Genomic DNA, 13,054 nt, shown 5'->3' with positions numbered 1-13,054 from the left:
AACTGTATTATTAAACGAACCGAAATCTAGCCTCTTTCACTGGATCAGCCGGACTTAACTTTCAGTCCTATCGAACAAGCTCTCTCTGACCAAAAGTTAAATTTTGGGTATTAAATATAAACTCAGTCAATGCCAAACATGAAATATAACGTGGACCTCACCATAGAGTCTAGAAATTTTTTCTTAGATGAGGACTTCAAAATCATGACAAATTTTGCCCAGAATAGGCGATTCCCAGCGTTTCCCGTTCTCTGTGTTTTCTTACTTCCAAATTCGTTACCGTATACAGGTGCAGCTGAGGTGTAGTGATGTTGTATTGTGAAAAGGCTTTGGAATCACGCCAAAGATTCGCTAAAAAATCTGAAAAATTTTCAAACGTTTACCTGCGTTCTCTTATCAGCATCATCGAGAGCATAAGAACAGAAAATGTCCAGGAAAATGTCAGTTAGGCTATTTCGTATTGAAAGGTTTCCAAATTTTCGCCAAAAATCGGCGTTTTTCAACGCTTTTTTATTTTTTATTTGTTTATGACGCTTTTCTGTTTTTTCTCAGTTTAATTATTACTGATAGACTTTTGACTTTGAAATTTTGAATTTTTTATACTGATCTTATCTACAAATTTGTGTTGAATGAGGAATGCTTAAATAACACCAAAAATACGTCTAAAATCGGTAATTTTGTGCATTTTCCAGCTTTTTCGAAAATATATGAGAATTTCAACTTCTGTAATAGAGATTCAGCTAGTCTGTAAACTACTACCGTACGAACAGTCTTTGTGAAGAGAGGTTTCAAAAATTCTGAAAGAAGGGTTTCCAGGAGCGACTGAACTTGCGAGTCTACAGAGGTTATACAGTCTAAAGTCTAAGATTCTATATGCAGGTTTAGTTTAGGAAATGACGTTGTTTATCGAAATATCATTTCTTTACGTGGGAAATTATATTTTTTATTCAACTTGATTAGAATGGCAGAGATTTTTGAACTTTGAACCCTCAACTACAAAGCTCATATCACCTTTTTCCAGAACTAGAGGACAGAAGACGTCAATATTCGTTACAGAGGATCAGCAGGAGTTACAGAGAGATTTTCCGAGAAAGGGAGCAAGCAAGACAGAAGCAAGCAACTCAAATGAAAAATTTAGGCGAGCGAAGCTCACTAGTTATTGGCGGGTGGCGCCAAATCCGTGTCTCTACGTCCTAAAAAGTCTCCCTTGCACCAGCCTTTCTTCAAAGCTTAAAAGAGGGATTGTTGGTGTGTTTCTCTATTGTAACATTTCCGAAAACTTCGTTGATATATCAATATCATTGAAGTATTAGAGATTAGTGTCTATAATTCGATCTCGAGTTGTAAACAGTAATCGGAATTTGTAAAGTTGTAAACATAAAATCAGGCCCAAAATCGAATCTTTTGGGGGGGGAGCAAAATGTTTATTGACTACTGATAAAATTTGTTTGAGTGTGTGTGTGGGGGGACAAGTATTGTATAATATAATAAAGGAAAGAATAGGCTTATACGCGTACAGGATAGGAAATTCACGAATGGCGCATCATCACGTCTGAACTACTGGACTGATTAACTTCAAATTTTGCATAAAGATTCTTTATTTACCAAGGATAGTTATAGGCCTATTTTAAATTCTACAAGATTTCAGTAGGTCAAGTTCTCAGTTTGTCAAGTTTTTAAATAGACCTTTGCGGAGCACGGGTTACCTAGTCATAAATATCATATCTGATCATCTCAGGAAATCACCCCCGCACTCCCCATTACCCACACACAAGCAAAAAGCTCATGTGGGCATCATCCACAATAAATAAATAAATAGATAAAATAAATAAGAAATAAATTAGAAGAGATATTAATTTCTTAAAGTGAGAGGGAGAGGAAGAAGAAAACTTTTACATACTGAGATGAGCATCAACAAAATAAGAATCTATCAAAGTATCCCATGAAACACAACAATATCATTGCTCCTTAGCCTGTTGTCACTCGCTGCATCAGCACAGAGATTGATTGAATAGTTTATTCATGTAGATTACAATGTAGAGAGAGAGAGAGAGAGAGTAAGGAAGAGGGAGAGTGAGGGATGCGAAATATGTGTACAATCAACAGCAAAACACTCACATCTCAAAAACGATTTTAATACAAATATTCAACAATCAATATTTACAAACTAGTCAACGAATCATAATACTGTACATTGTAAACTCACAAAGTGACGATTGAGGATTGATATGAGGTGCATTGTTCAGAGGGTGAGATTCTTTACATTTATCAACAGAACTCAAATAGTAGTGGATTATCCGAATATTCTCCTGTATCAAACAATGATTGAGAAAACTTTGAGAAATTTCGAAAAAAAACAAGTATTAATGTAAGAATTGAAGAACGTTTTCATCTGAAAAATTAAAAACTAATAATCAGTCTTAGATGTACGCTATATCAAATATAAAGCTACGTTACCTTATAGACAAATAAGAAATAGGTTGACATAAAAAGCATGAAAAACTTTCTATGGTGAAAAAAATATTGTTATTGCAAATAGCAAATTCAGATTGAAAATGACATTAAAGCTGTCACAACATAGTTAATACGATTCTTCAGAATGAGGAAGAACAACATATCAGATTTTTGAGTGTGTAGTAAGATTTCCAAATTTTAGCATGGCTTTTCAGAACATAACTATCAATCTCAAAAAGCATCTAAATATTAGATGAATTTTCGTCGATTGAAAGATTTGATAATGAAAAATGATTGATTATAAGTGGAATCATGACATGACAGTGAGATTAAATGATGATGGAAGATAATGAAAGCTATAATGTTCAACTATGCAGCTATAGAGTATCTCCAGGATGGTACCATATTGTCAGATATCAGATTAACTAGAGATCAAATTGCTGTTCATTGAAACTAAAAACGATGATGATGATGAAGCTGATAACTACCTACGATTAGTTTACTCTCATAAGTTTTTCAAAATATGGCAGTAGATTCTCTGTTGAATTTTGTATTGGCAGTTGGTCAAGTCTCCACTTTGGAAAAATTACAAATATGTTTGTGTGGTGGTGTATGTAACGGAGAACAATATGGCTTCCTACTTGTCATAGCCTCCGCCTCCATGATGGTCGTGATGATCATGACCACCGCCCCCAAATGAACTGCCTCCACTGTAGCTACTGCCTCCACCAAATCCGCTGCCTCCGAATCCACCTCCATGTCCGCCTCCAAAGCCACCACCGCCTCCGTGACCACCTCCGTGACCACCTCCATAGCCACCTCCGTGTCCACCGCCTCCAAATCCGCCGCCACCTCCAAAGCTCTCAATGTGGTTACCTCCGTCGTAACCGCCTCCACTGCTTCCATGACCTCCGTGACCGCCTCCACTGTAGCTGTCGCCGCCTCCGTAACTGTATCCACCTCCTGAACTATATCCACCGCCTCCAGAGCTGTAACCACCGCCTCCAGAGCTGTAACCACCATGTCCGCCTCCAGAGCTGTAACCACCATGTCCGCCTCCAGAGCTGTAACCACCATGTCCGCCCCCAGCGCTGTATCCACCACCCCCGCTACCACCATAGCTGCTCACCCCGCTGTAGCTGTCACCACCCCCGTGGTGGCCTCCGCCAAATCCTCCATCTCCACCGCCCCCATAGCCTCCACCTCCACCACCGTGTCCGAAGCTGTCTCCACCACTGTAGCTGTAGCTATCAGAGCCTGTAAAACAGTAAAATATATTTATTGTTAGTCATGCAAAATTTAAATTTAAAAAATAATCTCACAAATTTGATTTGATTTAATCCCTGTGACTTTTGAAGAGAAAATAACAATGTCAGAAAATTGAAAAATTCTTAAATTATATTTAAAAACAAAAACACATACCAATACAATAAATAAATCATATATAGGATTGAAAATAATTACCTATTACTTCATCATTCTCGATATTGACCGCCAAGAAACTTCAGTTTCGTTTTTAATATCGCAATAAATTGAAACCCCAAATCTATTTTAATCTGTGCTTTAAGATCAAGTCGGTTTGTATCCTCTTAGTTCCGGTGGAACATTATTTTTAAAAAACGTTCAAATAAAAACGATTTCTTGAAACAAAAGGTACATGAATTTGAAAAATCTTCTTTTGTGATAAGGCACATATTGATAGCTTACAAATTGAATAGTTCAAGGATCGATGCTCTCAGAGGGCCAAGCCACACAAGGCGTTTTTCAGACGAGTGGACAGAGCAGGAAGCTTTCCGATTGGCTGATTATCAGCTGATTCCCAAACGCCAACCCAATCAGTCAATCGGTGAGCTTCCTGACCAGCCGACTCGTCTGAAAAACGCCTCATGTGGCTTGGCCCTCTGACAGCATCGATCCTTGAGCTATTCAATTTGTAAGCTATCAATTTGAGTATTTAATTCATTTGAATATTGATATAAATATGTACAACAACTCTACTTCATCAAATATCTTCAGAGTATATTCTTTTATATTCTTCTCCAAAATGGGCAGTAATCTGTTGAAGCTCAGCTAAGTATAATTAATTATCGTTAATTCAAATTGAATTTGATCTTTTTTTGTTTAATAAATACAGCTCATACTTTGTAAAATCCATTGAATAGTAAGCTATCACTTATCGTTAGTAAAGTTATATGGATAAGTAGGCCTATACAGTGTTCTGAAAAAAGGTGACCATAAGTAAGGGCGTGATTCCTCACATCAAAAGAAGAAAAATAGTTCTAATTAACATTGGTCCGAAATTCTTAGTTACCAAATTATACAGGTGAAAGATTTCGTCTGAATTTCAGTACCCCTGCTGAAACGAATCCCTTGTATTAGAGGTGGCTATGGTTTTGTATGTTATTGAGGATTCTTTTTTGAAGATTGCGTTTGTCTATTATAGACTAACTCTTTCTCTTGAAAATTGCATTTTCTACAAGTTTTGTAGAAAAATATTTTGTGTTTATTGTACATTTAACATAGTAAATCTGCTTCAAACCTTAAAAAGGAGCTTGTTTTTCGGTACCAAGTTTCGAGTAATTAGTCACATATCTTAAAATTACTGTAGCTACAGGTCTGGAAACGGTTTTATTCAATTTTTCAGTTCATTTTATATAAAGTACTCTAAATTGTACATCTCAATTTACAGCCAACAAATACCCGTAGGGCTTCGTTTCAGCACGGGAACTGGAATTAAGACGATATCTTTCAGCCTGTATAACTTGGTAACCAAGCATTTTCGGACCTATGTTAATTGGAACTTTTTTTTGTTCTTTTGATGTGAGGAATCACCCCCTGGCTTATGGGCACCTTTTATCGGAACACCCTGTATAAGCATTTATTGTAAATCTCATAGACAGATCTAAATTTTTAACAACGAATATTATTTTTCATAATCAAAAACAAAATTTTCAGATTGTATTAATACTCAATATTCTTACCGCCTCCGTATCCACCGCCTCCGCCAAATCCACTGCCCCCAAATCCACCTCCGCTGCCTCCGTGATGATCATCACCTCCATGATGGTCGTCGAAGCCACCTCCGCCGAATCCACCACCTCCATAGCCGCCTCCGCCTCCACCTCCATGACCACCTCCGTGTCCACCGCCTCCAAATCCTCCTCCCGATGAGATGATCTTTATGATCTGAGAACCACCTCCGTGACCGCCTCCAAAGCCACCTCCATGACCGCCACCTCCATATCCACCACCGCCGCCGCCTCCATATCCGCCTCCGAAGCCGCCCCCGAAGTCACTGGAGCCGTGATCGTCATGGTGGTGCTCCTCTATGTGATGATGTACTTTCTTCTCGTGGTGTACCTCCTTAACAACGGTTGGTACGTGTACTTTGATGTGTACACTGCAATAGAACGGCATGAACATTAATGAGCTATTATTTCCGTAGGATTCCACACAGATATAACATTTATGATTATGAGTATGTAAGGATGGAGCATATTATGTAGACTACATCATTAAATAGGTAATACAATAGTTCTACTGGAAATTATTTTGCAGTTTGTTGAAATTAGATGAATGAATCGAAAGCAATTAGTACAGTTGTTGACTAACTACAAATGTGTTAAATACCATGTATGATGAGAGATATGGATAGTTTGATGTTGTGGAGAAAATATTGTGAGTTAAAATTGTATTCTCAGCTACATACTTTTTTAAAATTACAGTATTCTAAGAACGTGATTACTGATGCTGTAAGGTACGGTACCTTACTACCTTACTAAATTTGAAGTTGTTCATGTACCGATAGATGAATAGTGGATTATTATAAAAATAAAATTTGATTGAAGAAAGTGATACCGTAGGCCTTCACTATTATAATGGTAAATTACTATAACAATAACTCACTGTTCTTTCCCGAATGTTGCTTCTGATATCCTTGAAAAAGTGGCTATCACCAGACAAATGACCTGGAAATAGAATAAATTGGTGTTTAATAGATTATCGGATAACATATTTTCTACATGAGTAATTTGGAACAAAGAAGAAATAATTCGTTACTGTACTACGGGCTTGTATTCTCAACTGGATTCCAATAATTCTATGAACTTCCTGATTAGGCCTATTCGTCCAACCTATAATCATTTTTATAAATTTGCTCATCATCGATTCTCTTCAATTTGAGTTCTGCTAAATTCACCACTCGTTTAGTTTTTCTCTTCAGTCTTTTCATAAAGACCTTATCTATTCCATCTGTAGAATGACTCGTTCGAATAATAAATTGTTTTTCATCTCTGTCATGATACGAGAAGTATAATATAGTTCATCACTCCTGAAAGTGATCATCTCCATTTCTATGACTCAATCAACTACCAAACATTATTAATGACTGAAGTGGTCAAGTTAATACAGTGTAAAAGTAGTCTGAAATATCTCTTATTAGAGATTAATCTGTTTCAAGCAGTTGTGCAGTGTACTAATGAGTTTGTAAAGGATAGAGATTCTTCTCTTCTTCTAAAGGATAGAGCTTCTTTTGGCTCTTCAACTCTAGAACTGACAGTATGTTATAGATTGTGTGACTGCATGTGACGCCTGGAATTTAAAGAGTTTCATCAAGAGAGTTATTAGCAGAAATGAAGCTGTGCTCACACTCAATCCAGTAATTAATGAGAAAGAGTGAGCGTTTGTGCTCTTATGAAAATGCAGATATAAAAAAGAAAGCCTATTACAAAATAGAGAAAAGGCTAGCAATTCTGTAAAGTGTGATGGCCAAGAAAAGAAATTTCACGAATCTTAAAATATTCATTAACTGAGGAAATTGTAGATACTGGAAGGACGTGTAGATGGATGATATCAAAATTACTCTCTATCTAAGTTGTAAGTGTGTGAACTTGAATTCGTTTCAACCGATACTCCCATCAAAACCTGCTCAGATCCAGTTCCCCAATACCCCAGCTAATAAGCGTATTATTCTGCTTTCTCTTTTTCTCGAAATCGTTAAATTTTCAAGATATTCTATGAAATAATTCACTTCACTTTCATTTTATTCACTTTTTACGCAGGTCGTTAGTAACTGTTAGACGCTTTGTGCATTTATTATTGCAAGAGCATCCTTGGTTTGTTCATACTAACTTTCAACCTCATGTTGAATCTGAGTTTTGAGTTGGATCTAGGATGAACTTGTTCTGATTTCTAATAAACACATAGGTAGTAATTTAGGATTCCACTTATCTAAGAAACCTATTCTGTTCAACACGGTAATTCCTAATGACAGAGAAAGACAATCACGTGGAATTCATCGTGGACTGATTCTACTGCAATTTACACCAAATGCAAAAGTATTACGAATTATGATCATCCTATGAGTATTTTATGTATGTATATGTATAGCAAACGATTAATCTACAGTTGTTGATCTATGACTATTCCGTGACTGAAATACCAATAGCTAAATGAAAATTATTGCATTGTAATATGTGGTATTCATTTTTTGGAAGAGACAAATAATGAACTCATCATTCATGAATCACAAACTTGAGTAATATCAATGGAATGATAACCTCCCAAACAAATGGAAGTTCTTATTTTCTTATTATGGGCATATAATGTTTTAACTCACTATGTGACATGAAATGAAATTTGATATTATAAAACTTTTATATAAGAATGTAATAGAAGAGAAGAATAGAAGGTTTGATCATATTAATTAAAATTGGAGAATAGGGCAAGCTGTATCTATAATTTCAATAACAAACCCATGCTGTACTTCTTCATCGCTATGGAACGTTATTGCGTTGTAAATATTAGACGCCAAATTCGAGAAAAAAAAGTTATATTTCATTTGAAAATGGATCTAGAGAATGTCCCAGCTTTGCTATTCAGCCAAAGCCAAATCACAATATTTCAATATTTCTAGAAACGTTTTTTGCCTTCATTTTAAAAGTCCAAGATTTTATGCAGCAGGTTGTTATTATTTGAAAATGATCATATAATATTGCTTCAAAGTTGAAGTAGATGACTTGTGTGCTTATCATGTCTTTATTAATTTCCAAGTGTGAAGCTCTTAAAAGATAATTGCATGATTATGCGGGCACCAACCAAGTCCGCTTCCACAGAGCCAAGACGGCAACTCCAGGAAGTGCCTAGTCTGCAGTCTGATCACCAATGCTGATGACCAGCAGTCACTCTGTAATTATATGTTTTTGGTTACAAATGCACTCAATCGTGTTTTTGTCAGTCCAACTAAAATGCTAATGAGTGAGTCGCTTGTTTATGCGTAACGGGAGAAAGTGAGTTGCGCTATATAAAACTGTCATCGGGCGGACGTATGTGAGTGACTAGACCTGGTAAGGGTAAGATGTGGATTATGATGATGATGATGATGATGATGATGATGATGATGATGATGATGATTTTGTTGCTGTCCAGGATCATCATGAAGAAAGTAAAACTGGAAAGGTGAAGCTGGAGGACGCGAGGAAGCTTGTGAATGAACTCTTGGGTCACCGTAGCATAGGTGCAGTAGCCTTTCGCTACTATTATGTGATAGCCTACGAGAGTATAAATTATTATAGTAATACTGAAACAGAAGGTAGTTGGGGAAGGCCTGGCTCTACACCCACACCCACGTATCAGACTGAGACTGAACCTTCACTCTTAATCCTCTCTTCTAATCTATCTCTCTCCTTTGATCCTTCTCTCAAACTCTTCTCTCTCTCTCTTTTTCCTGCTGAAAATTCATTGGATCGAGTTCTCATACTTGCAAAGGTCTGTATTACGTATGTATATTGCAGAACTGCTTACGTACTGTTGCCTGTTGAATTGCATTCTCAAACATCATTCTAAAAAATTGAACAACTTTCATTGTGAAACTACTCACATTCTACTTCTACCGCATGGGATGGAGTACTATAAACCAAATGGAATCTGTGGTTTCGCGAAAGAGTATCAAGGCTATCACCGCGAACTTGAGATAGAATTAGCGTGTGATGGTTTGCAAGGTATGGTCATTTCTCATTTTAATATTAAAAATTCTAATTCTCTATAATATAGTTTCTTTACGAGCACAAGCACTTGAGATCACATCCATGGAAATTTTAAATTATTTGAAAATTCTTATAATTAAAGATTTCAAATTTTACAAGTTTTGAATGAATTTGAGCCGCCTCAAATTTAACAATAATGAGCCAACTCGATAAACTACATTGAATAGTTTAAGTGTGGGATGGCGAGGTAGCTCGGAAACTTCAACCCTTTGACCCTGTCCAATCCCTCCATGAAGGTCAGATTTGAATATGTGATACCTGAATCACTATTCCGAAGAGCAGGAGACAATGGTGTATCACTCGATGAGAATTGGAGCGAACACGTTTTTTCAGGCGTTCTTCAGATAAGTCGGCAGGGCAGAAAGCTCTCCGATCAGCTGATTCTCGATGAATCAGATGATTCCCGAACACTAACCCAATCAGGCTATCGGAGAGCTTTCTGCTCTGCCGACTTATCTGAAGAACGCATGAAAAAACGCCCGTGTTCGCTCCATTTCTCATCGAGTGATAGCCCATTGTTTCCTGCTATTCAGATTAGTGATTCAAATTCAGAAAAAAGGAAGCCCTTAATGTTGAAAAGAGGAAGTCTAATAAATTGAAGTTGGAGAACCCCTCCAACCACCTCCTTCATAAATTGAATTCAGAAAAAATAGACTCTCAACAGTTTTGACATAGTGGTTCTCTCTTTTATGGGATACAAATCGTTAACAAGCGACTGGAAAAATCTAGTATCGAGTCTAGTACGATAATTTAGAACTCTGTGACTATTTTCAGTTAAAGAAGCCTTCATCACCATAGATCTTCCAAATATCAACTGCAAAGTGGTTCAAATGTATTTTTCTCTATAAATCTGATCCAAAGTACAACATTAATCTAGATGAATATACTATTTTGGATGATGATAATAATAATAACAGGACAAGGTCCTGTTACCCATTGAGAAAAAATGAAATAAGAAATCCTGTCCATTAGTTGGACGGATGGGAAATGGATTTAATCTTGTTTACTTTACGATGTACTAAATTAAACAATTTTTAATGAATGAGCAAATCAGTTCTAGCACTTCCAATGACTGGTTTTAAGCGTTAAAGGACGAACTGTTAAAATATCATTCCAAATTGAACATACTTTCCAATTAACGATCGAATTATGTAACGTAATGCTTTCACGTAATTCGCGATGCTATCAGTGAGAAGAAGGAGTCACACCTTACATGGCAATACTGAACCCGGAACAAAAGGTCATAAAAACTACTTATCAGTAAATCACATCACTTATCCCAGATTAGTTGGAGGAATTGTACAAAAGCGCTGCCGAGAGAAGAGTGCAGATATTGTACTCAAATATCAATATCGTATACTCTTTTAGAAATGTTTTTTTATAGAAAGCTCTTGAAGACTAAGTGAGTGAATCTCCATAACACACTGTGAGATACATATTAATATTCACTCACTTTTCGTTTTAGAGCTACTCTACGGTAATTATTGAAATACAATGAAAGTTATACACTTAAAAATGGTTCTTGAAGAGTGGTGAAACTAGTTGATAAACTAGAAAGGGTACTTTATAACTATAATTTTGTTTTAATTTTAGTATGTACCTCTACAGCTCTTTATGATTCCACTTTTGAAGAATAAGACAAATCAGTTTTGAGTATTCGATGCAATTGATTTGAGTGAACCGGCAATTAGTTGCAAATTGTTAACTACGAAATAGTCTTCAATAACGATTCAATATCTTGTCTGCTCATTAATCACAATCTAATAACTCAATATTCGACTTCCACGCAGTTGGAAGTGATTGAGAGATTACAATGGAAAAGTACTGTAGTTCTTAAAACATATGTTTTATTACTGTTATAATATCGTTGACTAAATAGAGTATATAATCGATTACATGGATAAATAAATAATTTGATATCCTTTTCTTGAAAATTGATCAATACATAAACGTATAAAGAATCCGAAATTAGAGAGAAATATCATATCAATTCATGTTTAGTTGAAATATATGGCAGCACATAAAATGAAGTAAGGATAGTTAGAATATAAAATTGATGATAAAAGAACTAGATTCAACCAGTTTGATGTCTATTTGTTACTCAGATCCTCACAATAGTTTGTGACACAAATTATTCCTTACATTGGACAAAACTTTCATAGTGGAACCATAGCCTTCTTACTGGACTGGTAAATTTATTATATAAATCGAAATTCGAGGGAGGATAGTTTTGAGCTGTGCCTGTTTGTCCTCCCCCAATTATTTTGATGAATGCTTATTCTTTAACAACACTATTTAAAATCGGAATCCATTCAGAAGAGCAAATATTCAAAATTGAATGCTTAATATTTATGTATTTGTATGAAATTCATATAGAATATATAGCAGCACATCATGAGATCAAGATAGCGAGAAGTTGAGGTATTAGTTTTACAATGAGTAAAACACACACGAAACATAATCACCACTTACTTGGAATCCATCTAAGAGATAAGCAAATTGATTCACAATTCAAGTGAGTTCATTGATTTTCAGTCACTCAGTACAGCACTACAAAAACAATCACTTACTTGTCATTTGGAAGAGAATCAGATTCATTATTCTAAATTGAATGCACAACTATACTTACAACAGCTTTGGGAGCCATGTCTTATCCTCTGGACCGTATCAGCTCAAATGCCGGTATAGAAACTAAGTGCAGCCGGTATATAAAGGTAACATCCCTCTACCAATATACCAGCGCCCATATGTACTCCTCACTCCTCTGACAGTGACCTCCACTTTCTTCTCCATTTCTTCTTCTCTCCGCCTCTCCTCCTCTTCTTCCTCTAAGACTGGCCATCGTTCAAATGTTCTCTCCACATCCCCCTCCAAATTCAATTCCACTCATCTCTTACTGATTCACTCAAATTATGTTAGGAGTTGTGATGCTGTCTCATCAGGCAACAAATAGTGGACTTGGCCTTTGAATTACTGCACTAATTCAAAATCATTTCGAAGACAAATTATTAAGGGAGTTAGAGATTACATATAAAACAAATGCTATGCACTCTAAATTCTCATGAGAGCCTGAATTTTCTATAATCTCAATCAATAATTCAATAAGATGTCTATTTGAAAAGTTATTTACGTAATACATATAATTGGAAGCAACTCCACCATTAATTTTTGTGATGACAGGGATATTCTAAAAATTTATTACTGGATTCTGAATAGCCTAAAGGTTATTCTAAAAATTATAGTTTAATTCAGTTGAGAGTAAATGTAAATAAAAGTTCATACAGAGGGTTTGAAAATATAATACTTTTCTTTTCTTGAATGTTTATTCCGACATGAACTCTTGTGCAATAAAGATGTATAAAGTCTATTTTCTAGATATTTACTAGCAGGCCTTTAAGAAGCCTACCTTTACAGAATAGAAGTTTGACACTGTAGAATTTCAATTTATTTGCATTGTGTACACAATGAATTTGATAGATTCAAGCGTGTTAAGATTATAAGTATAGATAATCGATAATCAATTTTTACAGTATCACACCTCCATCTTGTATTATAAT

General features: G+C 35.8%; 1 protein-coding gene across 3 annotated transcripts; it reads right to left on the bottom strand.

The window, feature by feature from the left end:
- Positions 1–2,114: 2,114 nt before the first annotated feature.
- LOC111054308 (glycine-rich cell wall structural protein) lies at positions 2,115–12,227 on the bottom strand. 3 transcript variants are annotated; one of them, XM_039430455.1, is made up of 5 exons: positions 12,127–12,227; positions 6,361–6,422; positions 5,436–5,854; positions 3,484–3,711; positions 2,115–3,435 (listed from the first exon to the last, which is right to left on the bottom strand). In XM_039430455.1, the coding sequence occupies exons 1-5, from the start codon at positions 12,142–12,144 to the stop codon at positions 3,092–3,094; spliced, it is 1,071 nt and encodes a 356-aa protein (XP_039286389.1). In that variant the 5' UTR covers positions 12,145–12,227; the 3' UTR covers positions 2,115–3,091. The 3 variants fall into 3 exon arrangements, with proteins under 3 accessions (XP_039286389.1, XP_039286391.1, XP_039286388.1); XM_039430457.1 differs by having other exon boundaries at positions 3,511–3,711; XM_039430454.1 differs by having other exon boundaries at positions 2,115–3,711; positions 12,127–12,224.
- Between the last annotated feature and the right edge of the window lie 827 nt (positions 12,228–13,054).

This window comes from Nilaparvata lugens, chromosome 6, assembly GCF_014356525.2.
Source record: "Nilaparvata lugens isolate BPH chromosome 6, ASM1435652v1, whole genome shotgun sequence".
Taxonomy (NCBI): domain Eukaryota; kingdom Metazoa; phylum Arthropoda; class Insecta; order Hemiptera; family Delphacidae; genus Nilaparvata; species Nilaparvata lugens.
The sequence above is the reverse complement of the archived record's forward strand: the minus strand, read 5'-3'. Positions and strand labels throughout refer to the sequence as shown.